We start from the raw sequence: 19,442 nt of genomic DNA on the forward strand, positions 1-19,442 counted from the left end.
GTGCAACAGGCCACAGGACTACAATGGTTGTGTAATTAATCAAGCAGGTAAACACACATCATTGTAGTAGCTGTAGTCTTTATTTAGCAACTACCAGTGTTGGGAATAACGTGTTACAAGTATCATGAGATTACTTTTTCAAGTAACTAAGTAACACATTACTTTTTCAATTTACAACAAAATATCTAAGTTACTTTTTCAAATAATTAACGCAAGTTACTTTTCCACATTTTATTGACTGACAGCTCTCCTGTCCCCATGTTGAGAGAAATAAAGCGCAGAGAGAACATGCATTTACTCATCTAACTTGCACGAAAAACATTCAGTATTCCTCAAAAATGAATAAAAACAGTGTCATGCAATCTCTGAATTTTATGCAAACCTGTAATAATTAAAGGCCTGCGTATACTTCACTTTTCCACGCCTGGACGCGCCTCACGCGCAGTCGTGTCCGCGCATCTTTCAAAGTATACTCAACCGCGGATGCGCAGTACAATTTTTTTCTATACTCTACCAGCAGCCATATCACCCTGTAGCCCAAGACTGGTTGCCCACTGAAGCTAAGCAGGGGTGAGCCTGGTTAGTACCTGGATGGGAGACCTTCTGGGAAAACTAGGTTGCTGCTGGAAGAGGTGTTAGTGAGGCCAGCAGGGGGTGCTCACCCTGTGGTCTGTGTGGGTCCTAACATGACATCCTGGCCAAATTTGCCCATTGGCCTCTGTCCATCATGGCCTCCTAATCATCCCCATATACTGATTGACTTCATCACTCTGTCTCCTCTCCACCAAAAAGCTGGTGTGTGGTGGGCGTTCTGGCGCAATATGGCTGCCGTCGCATCATCCAGGTGGATGCTGCACATTGGTGGTGGTTGAGGAGATTCCCCCTTCAATATGTAAATCGCTTTGAGTGCCCAGAAAAGCGCCATATAAATGTAAGGAATTATTATTATTATTATTATTATTATTACCAGACATATAGGGCAGCACTGAGTCGTGTCATCAATGGGACATTTGCTGGGCAGGATCGGAGAAGAAAAATAGTGCATCCACCATTGCAAGTTCAGAAGATACACCAAGTGAACAAGAATCAAAAACGAGAAGGATATGCTTCTAAGTGTCGTGTTTTCCTCCTCGTTTCAAGCGTGTTGTTTTTGAATCGCTCTTCCACACTCTTCTTCGACGACTGCATGTGCGTATTACAACCTAGTGGACTCTTCTATCCTGCTTGCGCATGCGCTGTTGCACGCTCACTGTCCGCGCGGTCTCAAAATTTAGGCTGCACGCAGATGGGGTGCAGCATGGACAGTGTGCAGTCATCCGCGAGCCCTCCGGATGACGAAAATTACGTCATACAGACAGTGTGCGAACGCGGACAGCCGAAGTATACTTTGGACTTAACTGTATTAAATTACACAAATATACTTAATGTATTTAATCTCTTAAAATGTGTTGAACTTCATTATTGTTGAATTGTTACTCTTATTCATTAAAAAAACAACAACTCTAAAATCAAAAACTTTTTGACTTAAAAATCTGAAGTAAAATCAAAGTTGTGGTGTGCAGTAATAAGTTCATTGCATTTTCACTATTGTTTTAATTTAATGGACCTGTCTTAATACACACATGCGGTCATGAGAAGGCTTTAACATTTTAACCATAAATGCTCATCTTGAACTAGCTCTCTCTTCTTCTTCTTCTTCTTCTTCTCTATTAGAATTCTGGAAGTGTAGACACTGCTAAGTGTATTACTGCCCTCCTCAAGTCAAAGTTTGAACTAAATTGTCATATACAATATGCTAGTGCAAGTATATAACAATTCTGTTCAAACTTTGACCTGAGGAGGGCAGTAATACACTTAGCAGTGTCTACACTGCTGGAATTCTAATAGAGAAGAAGAAGAAGAACAGAGCTAGTTCAAGATGAGCATTTATAGTTAAAACGTATAAATAAAAAATAAAAAAAAATTAGAAAATGAGCGATGGTTTCTCTAGATAAGACCCTTATTTCTCGTCTGGGATCACTGTAAACTGTAATTTTGACCTTCAACCGTTTGGGCTCCATTGAACCACTATATTGGAGAAAAATCCTGGAATGTTTTCATCAAAAACCTTCATTTCTTTTCGACTGAAGAAAGAAAGACATGAACATCTTGGATGACACGGGGGTAAGTAAATTATCAGGAAATTTTAATTTGAAAGTGAACTAATCCTTTAAATGTATTTTGTAAAGTGTTTTCAACTGCTTTTTAGCACCACACTTACTGAATTGTGTTATCTGTTACAGTGACTACTGAACAGATGTTTAGAAGTTTAGGCTATTTTAAAGTGCAAAGTATTGACAATCAAAATCTGTAAAAACTTTGTAATGTAAGTATCCAAGTGTTCAAGTTCAAAGACCTCAAGTGGTTATAGGGACAGGCAGTGACTCTCAAAACATAAAATAATAACATAAATCTTTAAGAAAATATAGAAATGTTTAATTTAAAGTTAAATTGATGGAAACAAACATGTTACTAGCTATGAAGATTTTTTTTTTTTTTTTTTTTTTTTTTTTTTTTTTACAGTGTTACAGCTTATGTTTTTATTACCAATAATGTTGAATAATTTAACCACTGTTTTCAAAACCAATAAGAAAACACGCGCACCACACACAGAGAGAGAGAGACACAACAACGCAGCTGGTCAAGTAAAATCAGTAAAAAGGAAGTCGTGGGTTAATTCCTAAACTTCTGTACTCGAATAGTAGAAACACAAACACAAAGTTGCTTGTGTCTAATTTTAGGAACTGCTGTAGTTGTTAACGGTCAATTACATGTGGTGAATTTCGTGCGCGAGAGAAACAGCTATAGTGGCTGTCGCGGAAATCACGTCAATGACCCCCTCCCCCTCCAGCTTCAGTTCAGAACCACGGTCAGCTCTCAGCGCGTGCCGCTCTCATTGTCAGTATATTGTCAGTACCATTCGGTACTAAATTGAAAGACTGCCGGAGGAAACCAGAAAAACAGCAGCCGCGAATCGTTTTACGACCCTCCCCGTGTTATCTTCCATTAAACCCGTTATGGTAAACGGAGAGTTAAACGAAGAAAACACGTAAGCAGCAACAATTTAATTCGGTGGAAGACTACTGGCTGTTGGAGCAGCTTTTTCACTCGCGCTGAGGGTAAGTGACACTTTTCATGTCGCGCTTGGATTGTAGACTGTGGAAAATTAAGCGTCTTCCCTACTTTTCCGCCCTCCTGAAGCGAGTTACAGATGGGTTTTGTTACTAAAAAAGACGCCGCTTGATTTCTCTCTTTTGATTTCAGGGAAGCAAGAACTTACATTAAAATGTTGGACCCATCATCCAGCGAGGAGGAGGCGGAGGAGGTTGTGGAAGAAGAGCGCAAAGTGGTGGCGGCGCCCAAGGCTGGTGGTCCTCGGGTGTCTCCAAGCAGGACCAGCGAAAGCTCCGGTGGGTTGCAGCCAAGCCGAAGCGCCAATGCCCGTCCAACGAGCCCGTGCCCCTCGGTGGCGATCGACAAGGAAAAGGATGATTTGGAAAAGATGCAAAGGGAGGAAGAGGAGAGAAAGAAGAGGCTCCAGCTTTACGTCTTTGTGATGCGCTGTATTGCCTATCCGTTTAACGCGAAGCAGCCGACCGACATGGCGAGACGACAGCAAAAGGTAAGAGGGCAAAGGCGCATGCAACAGATTGCTGTTGAAATGAAGAATTGGTGAGCAGCACTGTTCTGGCTGTACACAAAACATATAGCCTAGGAGAGATGATTGATTCAGCTCTAAGTTAAATCAACATGAAAATGCATCAGGAAATTAATTTATTCCTGTTCTCCAATGCATTAGGACTCAACATTATGTTTTATCTATTTATTTATTTTTGCTCTTAAAATATCATGTAAAAATATTAGCATTTGCCTCAAGATCAGGAGCCCTCTCGTATATTTTCTGATACTTCTGATAAAATTGTACAGATATTGCAGGGGTTTTCAATGTGGGGTCCATGGACCCCCAGGGGACCACAAGAGATTGCTAGGGGTCTGTTGAAATGTTTAGAGAAAAAGATTAAAGTAAGCAAAATAAGCTAATAAAAAATGTAACTTATAAATAAACATTTTCCAAAAAATATTTTGACATCATTAATAAGATTTTTTTTTTCACAGTATAAATTCACTACCTTCCCCAGACATCTCAAATCAGGATATCAGAACCGAAAAATAATGACTGTATATGTGCAATACTCAGACTGAGAGATATGTTCACAAAATACTCTGAAAGTTTCCCACAGAAACAAGGAGTGCACTTTTGTTTTTCACGGTTGACACGTTTTCCAATACTGCATATTGGCAGATGTTTCCAATTACTCACTGTTATGTTCTTCTGTATACTTTGCTTTAGCACATCTGTTGACTGAGTTTGCAGCATGTTAAAGAGAAAAGTGATATAAGATACAGCTTATAGTGTTTTTGAGGTGGAACTGGTGTAGATGAAATGGTAGTGGCAATTTCTTGTTAGTACTGGGTGGCGTTTTAGTTGGCCAAAACAGATTACTTCTCTGATAACCTTTTAGTGGGACAATATCACATTTATGGATACTTGTTTACTATTGGATCTAGGAAAAAACTGTTCAAAACATTTAAGATATATGCTTTGTTTCTTGGCATGCTTGTTTTATGTGTTTTGCTGTCTAAGGATATAAAGATGCATAAATCTAGATGGTTTTTGGAAGTTCAGGGCACTGACAAGTTGGCTTTGTGAATATAATAAATATCACAAACATGTCAGTGGTCTGCTGGCAACATACAAATCTTAAAACCCCATTGAAGCATTTAGGATTATAGAAGACACAATTTATTTGATGCAACTTTACTCTCAGGGGTTTCTTTCAACAAGGGTGAATGTGTCCCTTGTGAAAATAGCAATACCATTAGGCATTTCCTCAGATCCTAAGAGAGAAAATACCTGATTGTTATTCAGCAATGATGAAATCTGTTTTACTAGTTGTCACGATCTCTTCATGGCAGTGTAGAGTTGCATGCAAAACATGCTTCTGTATAAGATTAGTTCATTTAAGGCTCGTTGCTTATCAAATATAAGTCAAAACCAAATGTCTGAAAGCTCCAAAGCTCTTTAATCCTGAAAACTAACAAAGAGGCAGCCGTGGCACATTAGCACAATGTTTGAGATCAAGACTTGGTGTTTGAGACATTTCTCCTGGCTTCGAATCAAAGGCAGAGCTCTGACAGAATGAAGTTGTCTTTTATGTCAGGATCTTGAATAATTTATGTGTTCATCATATCCATGAGTGCCTTATTCAGAAACGTTTATCATATATAGTAGCTTGGAGAGGTTTTAATTGTGCAGTGTATCTGAAGCTGATACATTATGTATTGTTTGAATTTCAGATCCGCCTCATTTTAAGACTCACTGTGAGTTTCATTTCATACAATCTAAGGTCAAAAACAAGTCTGTCCGTCTTATTTGATTGTGTCGCCAGGGGCTTGTTTGCTTGCTGCTATTGTCTTTGGAGACAGTGCCTTGGGACAATAAAAAGAGTCTCTGTGGGAAGTTATTCTCCAGCCGGTGATGTGTCCTCACAGATAAGACTCATGTGAGACAAAACATCAGGAACCAGCGGGTTGCCTTGGATATACAATTGTGTTTTTGTTACACTGTATATTCCTTTGCTGCTTAGTCAAGAAGAATCTGATAGGCATATAGATTTCATTACATCTCAAAAATTTTTCTCAATAGAAGGTGCTCTGATCAGTCATATTGTACATGTTGTGATGGTGTTCCTTCGAGAGTAGATAGAAATTCAATACAACTCAGTGCTCAGAGATAATAGTCTACTCGAATCATTAGTCAAACATCTTTAGCTAGAGATCTGCCATGGCCAAACTGAGAAACCTATTATATTTCTTCAGTTAACATTTATCTAAAGGTTCAATTACATTTATCGTTGTTTTTTCACTAATGTGAACTTTTAAAGGGTTAGTTCACCCAAAAATGAAATTATTCACCCTCATGTTGTTTCAAACCCGTAAGACCTTCGTTCATCTTCGGAACACAAATTGAGGTATTTTTGATGAAATCCGAGAGCTTTCTGACCTCCGATAGATTGCAATGTTATTACCACTTTCAATGCCCAGAAACTAAGGTAGTAAAGACATTGTTAAAGTAGTCCATGTGACTTCAGTGGTTCAACGTTAATGTTATAAAGCGATGAGAATACACTTAGAATCTCGTGCGCATAAAACAAACAAAAAAAACTTTATTCAACAATTTCTTCTTTTCCATGTCAGTGTCCTACGCTATTGTAACTTTGTAAACAGTGCAGCGCTTCCAGGTTCTGCATCAGAACGGTGTGTGATGCTGACGCATGAGTCGGCCAATATTGAGCCGGCGTTCTGATGTAGAACCTGGAAGCGCTGCACTGTGTGTACTACATAAATAGCGTAGGAGACTGACATGGAAGAGAAGTTGAAGAATAAAGTCATTATTTTTGTTTTTTTTTGTTTTTCACACAAAAAGTATTCTCATCTCTTCATAGCATTAAGGTTGAACCTCTGTAGTCTAGTGTTGTCAAAAGTGAAAATTTAAAAATGTGACGCTTTGAGCACTGTTGAGCGGGTTCGTAAACACCTCTGATTGGCAATTGTGTTCATGCGCTCATCAGATATGTCTGTGATTGGCTACAATGACCAACACTTCAAAAACATGTTGTAAATAGACATCAATGATGCTCTTCACTTAGTGCTTACACAGATACACAGAGGAGCTTTAAAAAACAGCCCACTCCCGCTTTCAAATTCAAATACTTCTGTGTGCTTTCAAATGCTCCCATGCGTTGATAATTGTAGCCAATCACAGACATAACTGATGAGCATGTGAACACAAAAGAGGTGTTTATGAATCCACTCAACAGCGCTCAAAGCCACACATTTTTAAAATTTCAATACTGACTTGGTGTCACAGTCAGTACTTTTGACAACACTACTGTAGTCACATGGACTACTTTAACAATGTCTTTCTGCACCTTGGAAGTGGTAATAACTTTGCAGTCTGTCGGAGGTCAGAAAGCTCTCGGATTTCATCAAAAATATCTTAATTTGTGTTCCGAAGATGAATGAAGGTCTTATGGGTTTGGAACGACATGAGGGTGAGTAATTAATGACAGAATTTTCGTTTTTGGGTGAACCAACCATTCAACATTTGACCAGACCTGTTTATATCAACCCTGGCTCATTGGAAAAACATGCCTGTTGTGACATGAAATTATATTACGTTGTTTCTTGCATGTTTCTCCAAACTTTCTATGCGAAATGTCCAGTTGAGTGGCTAAAAGTGTGCTCTGTTTTATCCTAAACCGATGAAAGGGACTTTTATTACGTTGGTTGTTGTATGTATTGTGGCAGTTCGGAAATTAAATGTCCGATGAATGGCGCTAAAAGGGTAATGCTCTATTGCCTTTGAAAATAACGCACCTAACCTTACACTAAACCTATCCAATAGTGTTAACAAAAGCAAATGTGAGCTAAAAATGCTTTGCTGAAGCAACCATGCCATTTTAGCTGATATCTACAAGTGTTCTTTTATCATGACTTGTGTTTCACAGGATGTGAATCAACCTATAAACGTAATCATAATAAGGAATAAGGAATGTTGGTGTTTTGCTGCTAATGTTCATTTCAGTTGGAAACTGCAGTGGATTGTATGTATAGGTAAATTTTTTGGAGTTTTGATAGTGGAGTTTTTTTCAGTAAGCCTATGTTTATATGATGATATGTTGGAAATGTTCATTATACTCCAAGCAATATTGCTAATTCTCGCTGGTTATTATTATTGATATTTTAGTGGGTGAATGAGTTAACTAGTCAGATGAGGACGTAAATGTGAATATCTTCTCATGTTATGATCTCAACCCTCAGAGACAGATTATTAATACCTCAGCATCTACATCTTCGATTATGCATTTTTATAAAATATTGGCGAACATCTTTAAAGTTTTATAAATACACTGATTTTTATCATCAACAGTAGGTTACTGTGCATCGTTGTTGTTGTTGTTGTTGTTATTAAGTTCTGTGGAAATATCAAATTAACATTAGTGTTTGTTTACTCCCATCACCCCCCCTCCATCTTTAATTATGATGCAGTGACATGCTAATTCACCCGTCTTATGATTATAAGCAGCTCTGCTGTTTTTATTCATGCAGGACTTGCTCATGCCGGCAACTAAATGTGGAAACTCCTCACGGTGCTTTTTTGCTGTCTGCTTCAAAAATGGTAGTTCAGTCAGTTTATTAGTCATGATGACAAGGTGCACGCTGTCACATACTTAATGATCAGTAGGACCATGTCAGATGTCTTATGCTGCTGCAGCTCGCTGTCTCCAGCACACACCCACCCACACACTGAATGGAGAGCCTAATTAAGAAGGCTATTAACAATATCTCCTACAATGTCTTCTTTCTCTCTTCCTTTCTTTCTCATTGTCACTCTCTCTCACACACTGTAAGACAGACAAGAGACAAACAAGTCACACAAGCAGGCACAACAGAAAGACTGTTCAGGGAAGGTAGTTACAGTGAGCACACATGCACATCTAAAGCCCAGTCAATTATGCCTCTAATGAGTTTTGCATAAAATAAAACAACAAAAAGCCACAAATAGAGACATTAATTAGGGCAGAGCGCAAGTACAAGAGCTAGAGCAATATGGAGAGATTTTGAACCTTATTAACCTCAGTGCAAGATATGACGACCAACAACATATATGGTGGTATCTGTGTTTAGCTGTGGTAGATTACCTATTACTACAGATAATATAAGGAGATGAGATGGACCACATGCGTATATGAATGGGAGACATTGTAATGATGGTTCCTTTTAGTTCCTACCTTAGTTGATAGTGGCATCACAACGCTTAAAGGTGGCATCGAACGTTTTTTTTACAAGATGTAATATAAGTCTAAGGTGTCCCCTGAATGTGTCTGTGAAGTTTCAGCTCAAAATACCCCATAGAATTTTTTTTTCTTAATTTTTTAAACTGCCTATTTTGGGGCATTATTAAATATGAGCCGATTTATGCTGTGCGGCCCCTTTAAATGCTGACGCTCTCCGCCCACGGAGCTCGCGCTTGCCTTAAACAGTGCCTAAACAAAGTTTACACAGCTAATATAACCCTCAAAATGGATCTTTACAAAGTGTTCGTCATGCATGCGTCGGATTATGTGAGTATTGTATACTGTTATATTGTTTACATTTGATTCTGAATGAATTTGAGGCTGTGATCCGTGGCTAATGGCTAATGCTACACTGTTGAAGAGATTTATAAAGAATGAAGTTGTGTTTATGAATTATACAGACTGCAAGTGTTTAAAAATGAAAATAGCGACGGCTCTTGTCTCCTTGAATACAGTAAGAAACGATGGTAACTTTAACCACATTTAACAGTACATTAGCAACATGCTAACGAAACATTTAGAAAGACAGTTTACAAATATCACTAAAAATATCATGTTATCATGGATCATGTCAGTTATTATCGCTCCATCTGCCATTTTTCGCTATTGTTCTTGCTTGCTTACCTAGTCTGATGATTCGGCTGTGCTGCTCCAGACGTTACTGCCTGCCCTTGTGTAATGCCTTTCATAATGTTGGGAACATGGGCTGGCATATGCAAATATTGGGGGCGCACACCCTGACTGTTACGTAACAGTCAGTGATATGTTGAGATTCGCCTGTTCTTCGGAGGTCTTTTAAACAAATGAGATTTATATAAGAAGGAGGAAACAATGGAGTTTGAGACTCACTGTATGTCATTTCCATGTACTGAACTCTTATTTAACTATGCCAAGATAAATAAAATTTTTCATTTGAGGGCACCTTTAATAGAGTGCAAAAGTGGCTGCACACTTTTTTTTTAACATAGGGATTTTGAAAAAAGAGTTATAAGCTATGAAAAAAATCGACCAGCTACGAGGTGAATCGCAACAAGGGATAGTTCACCCAAAAATAAAAATTATCCCATGATTTACTCACCCTCAAGCCATCTTAGGTGTATATGACTATCTTCTTTCAGACGAACACAGTCTGAGATATATTTGAAAATATCCTTAGTCCTCCAAGGTTTATAATGGTCGTGAATGGAGACCCAAATATATATATATATATATATATATATATATATATATATATATATATATATATATATATATATATATATATATATATATATATAAAGAATCCATATGACTCCAGAGGGTTAATAAAGGTCTTCTGAAGTGAAGGGATGCATTTTTGTAAGAAAAATATCTATATTTAAAACTTTATAAATTTTAAGTAACTACCTTATGGCGGACGACCGTATACATACTGCACATTTCGATTTGGGCTGTAGAACAACCTTTGACCCCACGGAATGACACAATGATGAACGTGAAGGTGCAGAGGAGAGAGCAAAACAAAACACCGGTCACAAATTAGAAGTCTGAAACAAGAAATTTTAAAGAAAAATGAAAGAGGATTTTTTTTATAGATGATGCATTTTTTTTTATTTGGGTTTCCATTCACAACCATTATAAACCTTGGAGGACTAAGGATATTTTTAAATATATATCTCCAATTGTGCTCGCCTGAAAGAAGATAGTCATATACACCTAGGATGGCTTGAGTGTGAGTAAATCATAGGATAATTTTCATTTTGGGCGAACTATCCTTTTAAGAACTTTAATTTGAAGCAAAAAAAGTATGTGAAAATTGGGCAAAAAGACAAATTGACATGACTGCGCACTTAATGAGTTTAATGAGGAAAAGAACTACAATCCCATGAAGCATTGTGAATGACATAATCAAATTAAAAGCGATGGAGAAATATAAAATGATAGATAGATAGATAGATAGATAGATAGATAGATAGATAGATAGATAGATAGATAGAAATATTTACAAATATGTAAGTGCATCATGGGTAATGTAGTTTTTCATGTAGTTTTTCCACAATTCTGCTGTTAAACATGATTATTTAAAAATAAGCTGAAACAATGTGGTCTTATGGCTTCAACAAACAACCTTGTAGCTCACAGTAGGTCTGTCTTCAACGGTTTATCAGTTAGAGTTTAAAATCAATTGCCCTATAGAGAAAATTAATAGGATTTTTTTACTTCCCGAACCGACTGTTGCACTCTATATGGCAGCTGTCTGACTGGAAGTCCTGCATTACAGCATGATTCTTTTCATGATTTGAACTTCAAAAGCACAATTTATGATACCATTATTATAACATTTTATTCTGATTTGAGATCATTCAAACATTTGAGGTTATTTTGAACATAATTTTGACTAACAGCTTTGGAGAGTTCAAGTACGAAGGAGCTGTTTGTGTACGACTGGACATAGCCACCCGAGGACATCACCAAGATGGCCGCTAAGTGCAATGAATTGCCTTAAAGAGATTTTAGTATTACGTAGCATGATCTGATCCTTCTCCAAAGAGCACTGTAACATTGGACAAGAAATGAGAATATTCTAAATGGTAAGCATGTAGTGAAAGATGTCCTCGGATGATCCTACGAGACATAAGCTGCTAGCAGTGTAATTTGATGCCTTTACAAGAGTGCTGATTGAGTTATTGCATGACATCATTTACCACAGTCTACTTTACTGTACTAGAGAATAATAACACTATGATATCACACAGCAGCATTTTCAGAGGCTATATGATAAAACTGTTGTGTCTGTCTTGTCAAGATATTCAGATACAATTATTTGCTCAATTTAAATTACAGGGCTTATTCATGAGATGAAGTTAATTACAGCCCTCGTTTAAAACAATGACATCATCGTTTCCTCTCTTTTATTCTTGTATTATTATAACAAATACCTATTTTACTGCATTTAGCCATTTCTCTGTTTTTTTTTTAGGCAGAGAGAAAGGAAGATTATTCGAGAGAGCATATTGATATATCTCTCCACAAATCCATTTTCTTTTCCACTCCCTCGCTGAGCAAAGAGGCGATGTTCAACGCCCGTCTTGTGCTTAGGAGGGCAAGAATCTGAAAGGCCATTGTGTTAGAGACAAACCATAACCCAGATAAGAGCTCTCTGTTTGTGAATGGTCTGCCGAGGTGCCTCTCACAGCTAATAGACGGATGCACCAAAATGGCCTTAAGAGCCCTACTAGCTGAATAGGCCTGATCTGAGGTCAGCAGGCTTTCATTGTGGGCTGAAGTTCTTGATGTGCAGGCAGGGGGGGAAAATTGCTATTGTGATTGCCATGATGGATTCAGAATGAAGCGCTGACTGATCTTGGGTCAGCTGCAAGCAGGGTAGGCACATAAACTAGGCTGTTATTGAAAATCCATGCAAACGATTTCTGGAATTAGCTCAGATTGAAAAGGAAATCTTGAAACTGGTTGTCTGTGGATAGATGTTTTAAGTATGTAGTTGTTCTTGGTGTAAAAGATTGCATTCATACTTATGTTAATTCAGCTTGTGCAAAATACATATTTTAAATGGTTTAGCTTAACATTGCTAATATGAAAAGTCCACAGTGGCTCATAATATAGCAAACATAACATGTTATATATTTTTAATTTGCTTAATAAATTCTAAATACACATGCATAAAGGGGTCATGACATTTTTTAAAGGTGCCATCGAATTGAAAATTGAATTTACCTCGGCATAGTTAAATAACAAGAGTTCAGTACATGGAAATGACATACAGTGAGTCTCAAACACCATTGTTTCCTCCTTCTTATATAAATCTCATTTGTTTAAAAGACGAAAGAACAGGTGAATCTCAACATAACACCGACTGTTACGTAACAGTCCCCCAATATTTGCATATGCCAGCCCATGTTCCCAACATTATGAAAGGCATTACACAAGGGCAGCCAGTATTAACGTCTGGATGTGCACAGCTGAATCATCAGACTAGGTAAGCAAGCAAGGACAATAGCGAAAAATGGCAGATGGAGCAATAATAACTGACAAGATCCATGATAACATGATATTTTTAGTGATATTTGTAAACTGTCTTTCTAAATGTTTCGTTAGCATGTTGCTAATGTACTGTTAAATGTGGTTAAAGTTACCATCGTTTCTTACTGTATTCACGGAGACAAGAGCCGTCGCTATTTTCATTTTTAAACACTTGCAGTCTGTATATGCATAAACACAACTTCATTCTTTATAAATCTCTCCAACAGCGTAGCATTAGCCGTTAGCCACAGAGCATAGCCTCAAACTCATTCAGAATCAAATGTAAACATCCAAATAAATACCATACTTACGCGATTAGACATGCTGCATGACAAACACTTTGTAAAGATCCATTTTGAGGGTTATATTAGCTGTGTGAACTGTGTTTATGCAATGATAGAGTCGAGAGCTCGGGAGGGGGCGGAGAGTGTGAGGAATTAAAGGGCCAGCAGCCCTGAATCTGCGCATTTCTAATTATGCCCCAAAATAGGCAGTTAAAAAAATTATTTAAAAACAATCTATGGGGTATTTTGAGCTGAAACTTCACAGACACATTCAGGGGACACCTTAGACTTATATTACATCTTGTAAAAAAATGTTCGATGGCACCTTTAAATTATTTTAATATGTTCCTTGAGGTTCACTTGGTAATTTTTTTTGTACAAGAAAACAAATATATATGCATAAAAACTTATTTTGAACCTTCGTTCTGTCCCTCTGCTCTGTCTGAAACGATACATTTTTAAGGGGCAGCTCCTATAAGGCTTGTCAATAAATGGCCACTGTTATGATTGGTTAAAGTCATTGCATAGAAAACTGTATCAACGCCCACTCGCTATTGCATGCGAGTAAGTGTTTTGAAAACATTGTCCATATAAAACTGTCATTTACTGGCAAATCATTATGAAATCATTTACTTACAGTTTGTGATGCAGCTGCTGTCAGATCCAATACAGTTGACTGCTTCATCTTTCAACAAAAGTTTCTTTGTGAACTCTCCATTACTCTGTGCCTCGCTTACAAAACAAATGCTCCGAACAAACATATAATCCTCAAATGTGATCCGAAGTTTTTTCACTCTTCCATTTGTCCTGTTGTCGACAGTGCGTGGAGTATTTCAGAAACTGAACGTGCATCTGTTTATTGTATCCAATGTAAACAGCATCAGTGATTATAATGAATTATTTTTGCTTTTGACAAGACGTGATGCAGCGCTCACATCCAGTGTAGGCAATGAATGCCAGTGGGCGGGGCCTATGGTGCAATGATCTATAACTATTCGTTGATGTCTTGCTCTGGAGGCAGTCATATGTAAATGTATTTGCCTGTGTCGTGTAGCATCACAAGTCCCGCAATATCAGAATGAGCTGTTTTTGGACCTTGTTTAAATAAGTGCTTTGTTTATTATGAGGAGGATGTTTTAAGCTATGAAACTTGCTGGATGACTTAATGGCACAAAGCCCCCGTATATGTCAGAAGATCAAGGAAAATTTGATTTCTCATGTTATGACGCCTTTTAAACTTACATTTATATTTTAATTTGTTTTAATTTAATTTAATTCGATTTTTTGAATGCAGAAATCAACTCCCACATGAGCACCACTGCACATGCACTATCTCCTCAGACTTGAATGTACATTCATTCCGTTTGCTTTTTTATGTTTCTCTTTTTTATGTTTTTTGAAAGAACTGTACTGAGTGGAAACAGAAATCACTACATTCATGTAAATTTGCCTCTGTGGATTTAGCAAACTTTTGTCTAACACTAGCACTAATGAGCAAAGCACATACAGACGTACGTGTATCCAAGACGAGTGTGTTTATTTGTACGAACGGGTGTTTGTGCATGTGCTTGAATAAAGCAGCGCAAAGGCTGTGGGAGGATGACCCCTTCATTTGCTCTTTGTTGGTTGTTTGTAATCTGGGATTACGCATCCATTTGCCTTCTGTGATCTGTTACATAACAGTCTCTATATGCACAAGAGTTTCTGTGTAAATTAAGACGGTTCAAGATAAATTACACATAAATGTGGTGGACTGCAGTGTTCGTTCAGGTGTTTAGATAGGCTGACGGTATGAAAAATTATCATTAGCGTACAAGATTTGATTACTACAGGATTAAGAACTATATCCTTTCCAGATGGGTTCAAATTAAGGGTGTCTCAAAGTAGTACATTTATATTCAGAAAACATGTTGATTATAAAACTGTGGAAGCCAGTTTTTCCTTCAGTAAAAAATTATTTAGTTAAAGGATTAGTTCACTTCAGAATTAAAAGTTTCCTGATAATTTACTCACCTCCATGTCATCCAAGATGTTTATGTCTTTCTTTCTTCAGTCAAAAAGAAGTTATGCTTTTTGAGGGAAACATTCCAGGATTTTTCTCCATATAGTGAACTTCACTGGGGTACAATGGGTTGAAGGTCCAAATTGCAATTTCAGTGCAGCTTCAGAGGGCTCTACATGATCCCAGACGAGGAATAAGGGTCTTATCTAGTGAAACTATCTGTCATTTTCTTAAAAAAAAAAAAAAAATTATATACTTTTTAACAACAAATGCACAAATCAACATGATTACATAATGCGTGGCACATCGCACAGATAGTGCAAGACGAGCATTTGTGGTTAAAAAGTATATACATTTTTTATTTATTTATTTTTTTAGAAAATGACTGATTGTTTCACTAGACAATACCCTTATTCCTCGAATGGGATCGTGTAGAGCCCTTTGAAGCTGCATTGAAACTGAAATCTGGACGTTGAAGTTCACTATATGGAGAAAAATCCTGGAATGTTTTCCTCAAAAACCTTAATTTCTTTTTGACTGAAGAAAGAAAGACATAAGCATCTTGGATGACATGGGGGAGAGTAAATTATCAGGAAATTTTACTTCTGAAGTGAACTGATCCTTTAATTATGATATTGTTTAAAATACGAATTTAAGTCACATAATGACATTTAAAGTCACATTGTGAAACATGAAGTGACAAGTAGTTGCACTTGAACAAAGTGCAATAAAGTCAGAATTGTTAGATATAAAGTCATAATTGTGAGAATTAAAGTTGTAATTATGAGATATAAAGATGCAAATGTGAAATATGAAGTCGGAAATGTTAGATATAAATGTGAAGATGCAATTACCTTATTTTTTTACTCTGAAGGCATACACAGGCTTCCATATAAAACTGTCAAGTCATAAACAAAGAAGCAAAATGACATGTGGCCCAAATTAGATTTTTTTTGTGCTCATATGTGACTCTGTGATCTGTTTTTGTCATGACAGTGTGAACATCACAAACCACATGGAATCTGATCTGATTTGGGCCACTTCCATATGTGGTTCTAAATCTGAAACAGTTCTGATGTTTTGCAATGTGACCTCAGTCTGAACAATCATACAGTCGCTCTAGATCGACATTCGTCATAATTCTGCACTCATGGGAGTCACTTCAAAGATTTTACATACCCACATACATACGTAGTTATCAAGACCGTAGTGAAATGTAGTCAGTATAGAAGGACAGTGATGTGTCAGAGCTCATAAGTATTACAGTGACAGCTCTATACAAGCAAAACATCATAAATGTTTACAAACTCTGCTCTCTTATTTCACAGCCTCGTCTTTGTTTATAATATTGCTTGCACATAAATTCGCTCAGTTCTGCAGCAGATCACACGATAAATAAACACGTAATTGTTTACTTTAATGTCCTCGTGTTTATGTCCGTATGACAATGTGCTGCGTGATGTCGTTCTTTTGTGCATGTGGGTCCGTTCAGGACCACAATCTCTTCACACTGGAATCTGATAATGGCCACATTATTGGCCAGCTATACAAAAAAATCAGATCTGAGCAATAAATCAGAATTGAGTGTTAAGGCATGCATTGTGAACATAGCCATAGTTCTGTGTCTGCTTTACATGCAGGGAATGCAGTGTTTTAATGACTATACAATATTATACGATTACCTTTCAGTGAACACTCTGGAAGTCTGGAGCGCTTGCTTTACTGTCAACCATCAATGCTGGAACTCAGGCAGCATCACTCATAAACTAAACATAACATCCAGAAGACATGAAAAGAAAGACAGCAAGAGAGAAAGACAGACAGGCAGAGACTCAAGGGACATGAAAGCAGTGTGTCTCTCTACCCCGGGCTCACTGATCACTAATGGGAATCTGTTCTCAGAGAGAAACTCCAGCCGCCATTCCCATGCAATCAACATGAGCCCAGTGGGCACCTGGGGAACACATGCACGCACACACACACACACACACACACACACGCACAAATAGGCACATTCCATCATAAAGTCAAAAGAATGCTCTAACAATGACAGGCAGTCTTATAAGTACGTAAAGCGTATAAATGACACACAAATGCAATCGTTGCAGTACATTCAGACTAGAATGCTCTATAAGTATTATTATAAGCTGCATGTAAGAAGATTTATTGAATTCCAGAGTTGTCTTATTGTACCTGACAGCTGAGATGAATGGAAGCCTGCTGCTGAGTTTTACATACACTTCCATTTAAAAGTCTGGAGTTGGTAAGTTTGTTTTGTTTTTATGCTCACCAGGGCTATATTTATTTGATTCAAAATACACTAAAATAGTAATATTGTGAAATATTTTTTACAATTTAAAATAACTAATTTCTTTTTGAATATATTTTACAATTAATTTATTTCTGTGATGACAAAGCTGAATTTTCATCAGTCGTTATTCAAGTCTTCAGTGTCACAAGATCCTTCGGAAATCATTCTAATATGCTGCTTTGCTGCTCAAGAAACATTTATTCTTATTATCAAAGTTGAAAACAGCTGTGCTGATTAATATTTTTGTGGAAACAGTGATTCATTTTTTTCAAATTGTTAGATTTTTTTGTAACAATGTAAGAGTCTTTACTCACTTTTGATCATTTTAATGCATCCTTCAGAATATAAACTATTCTGACTTTATGTCACAGTGTGACTATATTTCTTATTTTAAACTAATTTCACTTTTCTTTTTTTTCTTTTTTGCAGTGGAAACAGGTTTCCATAGAGATACAGTGGGTACGGAAAGTATTCAGAACCCCTTAAATTTTTCACTGTTTGTTATATTGCAGCCATTTGCTAAAATAATTTAAGTTCATTTTTTCCTCATTAATGTACACACAGCACCCCATATTGACAGAAAAACACAGAATTGTTGACATTTTTGCAGATTTATTAAAAAAGAAAAACTGAAATATCACATGGTCCTAAGTATTCAGACCCTTTGCTGTGATACTCATATATTTAACTCAGGTGCTGTCCATTTCTTCTGATCATCCTTGAGATGGTTCTACACATTCATTTGAGTCCAGCTGTGTTTGATTATACTGATTGGACTTGATTAGGAAAGCCACACACCTGTCTATATAAGACCTTACAGCTCACAGTGCATGTCAGAGCAAATGAGAATCATGAGGTCAAAAGAACTGCCTGAAGAGCTCAGAGACAGAATTGTGGCAAGGCACAGATCTGGCCAAGGTTACAAAAAAAATTCTGCTGCACTTAAGCTTCCTAAGAGCACAGTGGCCTCCATAATCCTTAAATGGAAGACGTTTGGGACGACCAGAACCCTTCCTAGAGCTGGCCGTCCGGCAAAACTGAGCTATCGGGGGAGAAGAGCCTTGGTGAGAGAGGTAAAGAAGAACCCAAAGATCACTGTGGCTGAGCTCCAGAGATGCAGTCAGGAGATGGGAGAAAGTTGTAGAAAGTCAACCATCACTGCAGCCCTCCACCAGTCGGGCTTTATGGCAGAGTGGCCCGACGGAAGCCTCTCCTCAGTGCAAGACGCATGAAAGCCCGCATGGAGTTTGCTAAAAACACCTGAAGGACTCCAAGATGGTGAGAAATAAGATTCTCTGGTCTGATGAGACCAAGATAGAACTTTTTGGCCTTAATTCTAAGCGGTATGTGTGGAGAAAACCAGGCACTGCTCATCACCTGTCCAATACAGTCCCAACAGTGAAGCATGGTGGTGGCAGCATCATGTTGTGGGGGTGTTTTTCAGCTGCAGGGACAGGACGATTGCAATCGAGGGAAAGATGAATGCGGCCAAGTACAGAGATATACTGGACAAAAACCTTCTCCAGAGTGCTCAGGACCTCAGACTGGGCCGAAGGTTTACCTTCCAACAAGACAATGACCCTAAGCACACAGCTAAAATAACGAAGGAATGGCTTCACAACAACTCTGTGACTGTTCTTGAATGGCCCAGCCAGAGCCCTGACTTAAACCCAATTGAGCATCTCTGGAGAGACCTAAAAATGGCTGTCCACCAACGTTTACCATCCAACCTGACAGAACTGGAGAGGATCTGCAAGGAGGGAATGGCAGAGGATCCCCAAATCCAGGTGTGAAAAACTTGTTGCATCTTTCCCAAAAAGACTCGTGGCTGTATTAGATCAAAAGGGTGCTTCAACTAAATACTG

General features: G+C 37.7%; 1 protein-coding gene across 30 annotated transcripts in view; it reads left to right on the forward strand.

The window, feature by feature from the left end:
* The first annotated feature begins 2,686 nt into the window (after window positions 1-2,686).
* cadpsa (Ca2+-dependent activator protein for secretion a) overlaps window positions 2,687-19,442 on the forward strand; it is a 155,217-nt gene continuing 138,461 nt past the window's right edge. For 11 of the 30 annotated variants that reach the window (XM_048171765.1, XM_048171783.1, XM_048171770.1 and 8 more), the window contains exons 1-2: window positions 2,699-3,158; window positions 3,304-3,661. In XM_048171765.1, the coding sequence (XP_048027722.1) occupies window positions 3,326-3,661 (336 nt within the window). In that variant the 5' untranslated portion in view covers window positions 2,699-3,158; window positions 3,304-3,325. Of the gene's footprint in view, window positions 3,159-3,303; window positions 3,662-19,442 lie in introns of all 30 variants that reach the window. The other 19 variants (XM_048171763.1, XM_048171782.1, XM_048171766.1 and 16 more) reach the window with 4 other exon arrangements.

This window comes from Megalobrama amblycephala, linkage group LG21 (genome assembly GCF_018812025.1).
Source record: "Megalobrama amblycephala isolate DHTTF-2021 linkage group LG21, ASM1881202v1, whole genome shotgun sequence".
Lineage (NCBI taxonomy): Eukaryota > Metazoa > Chordata > Actinopteri > Cypriniformes > Xenocyprididae > Megalobrama > Megalobrama amblycephala.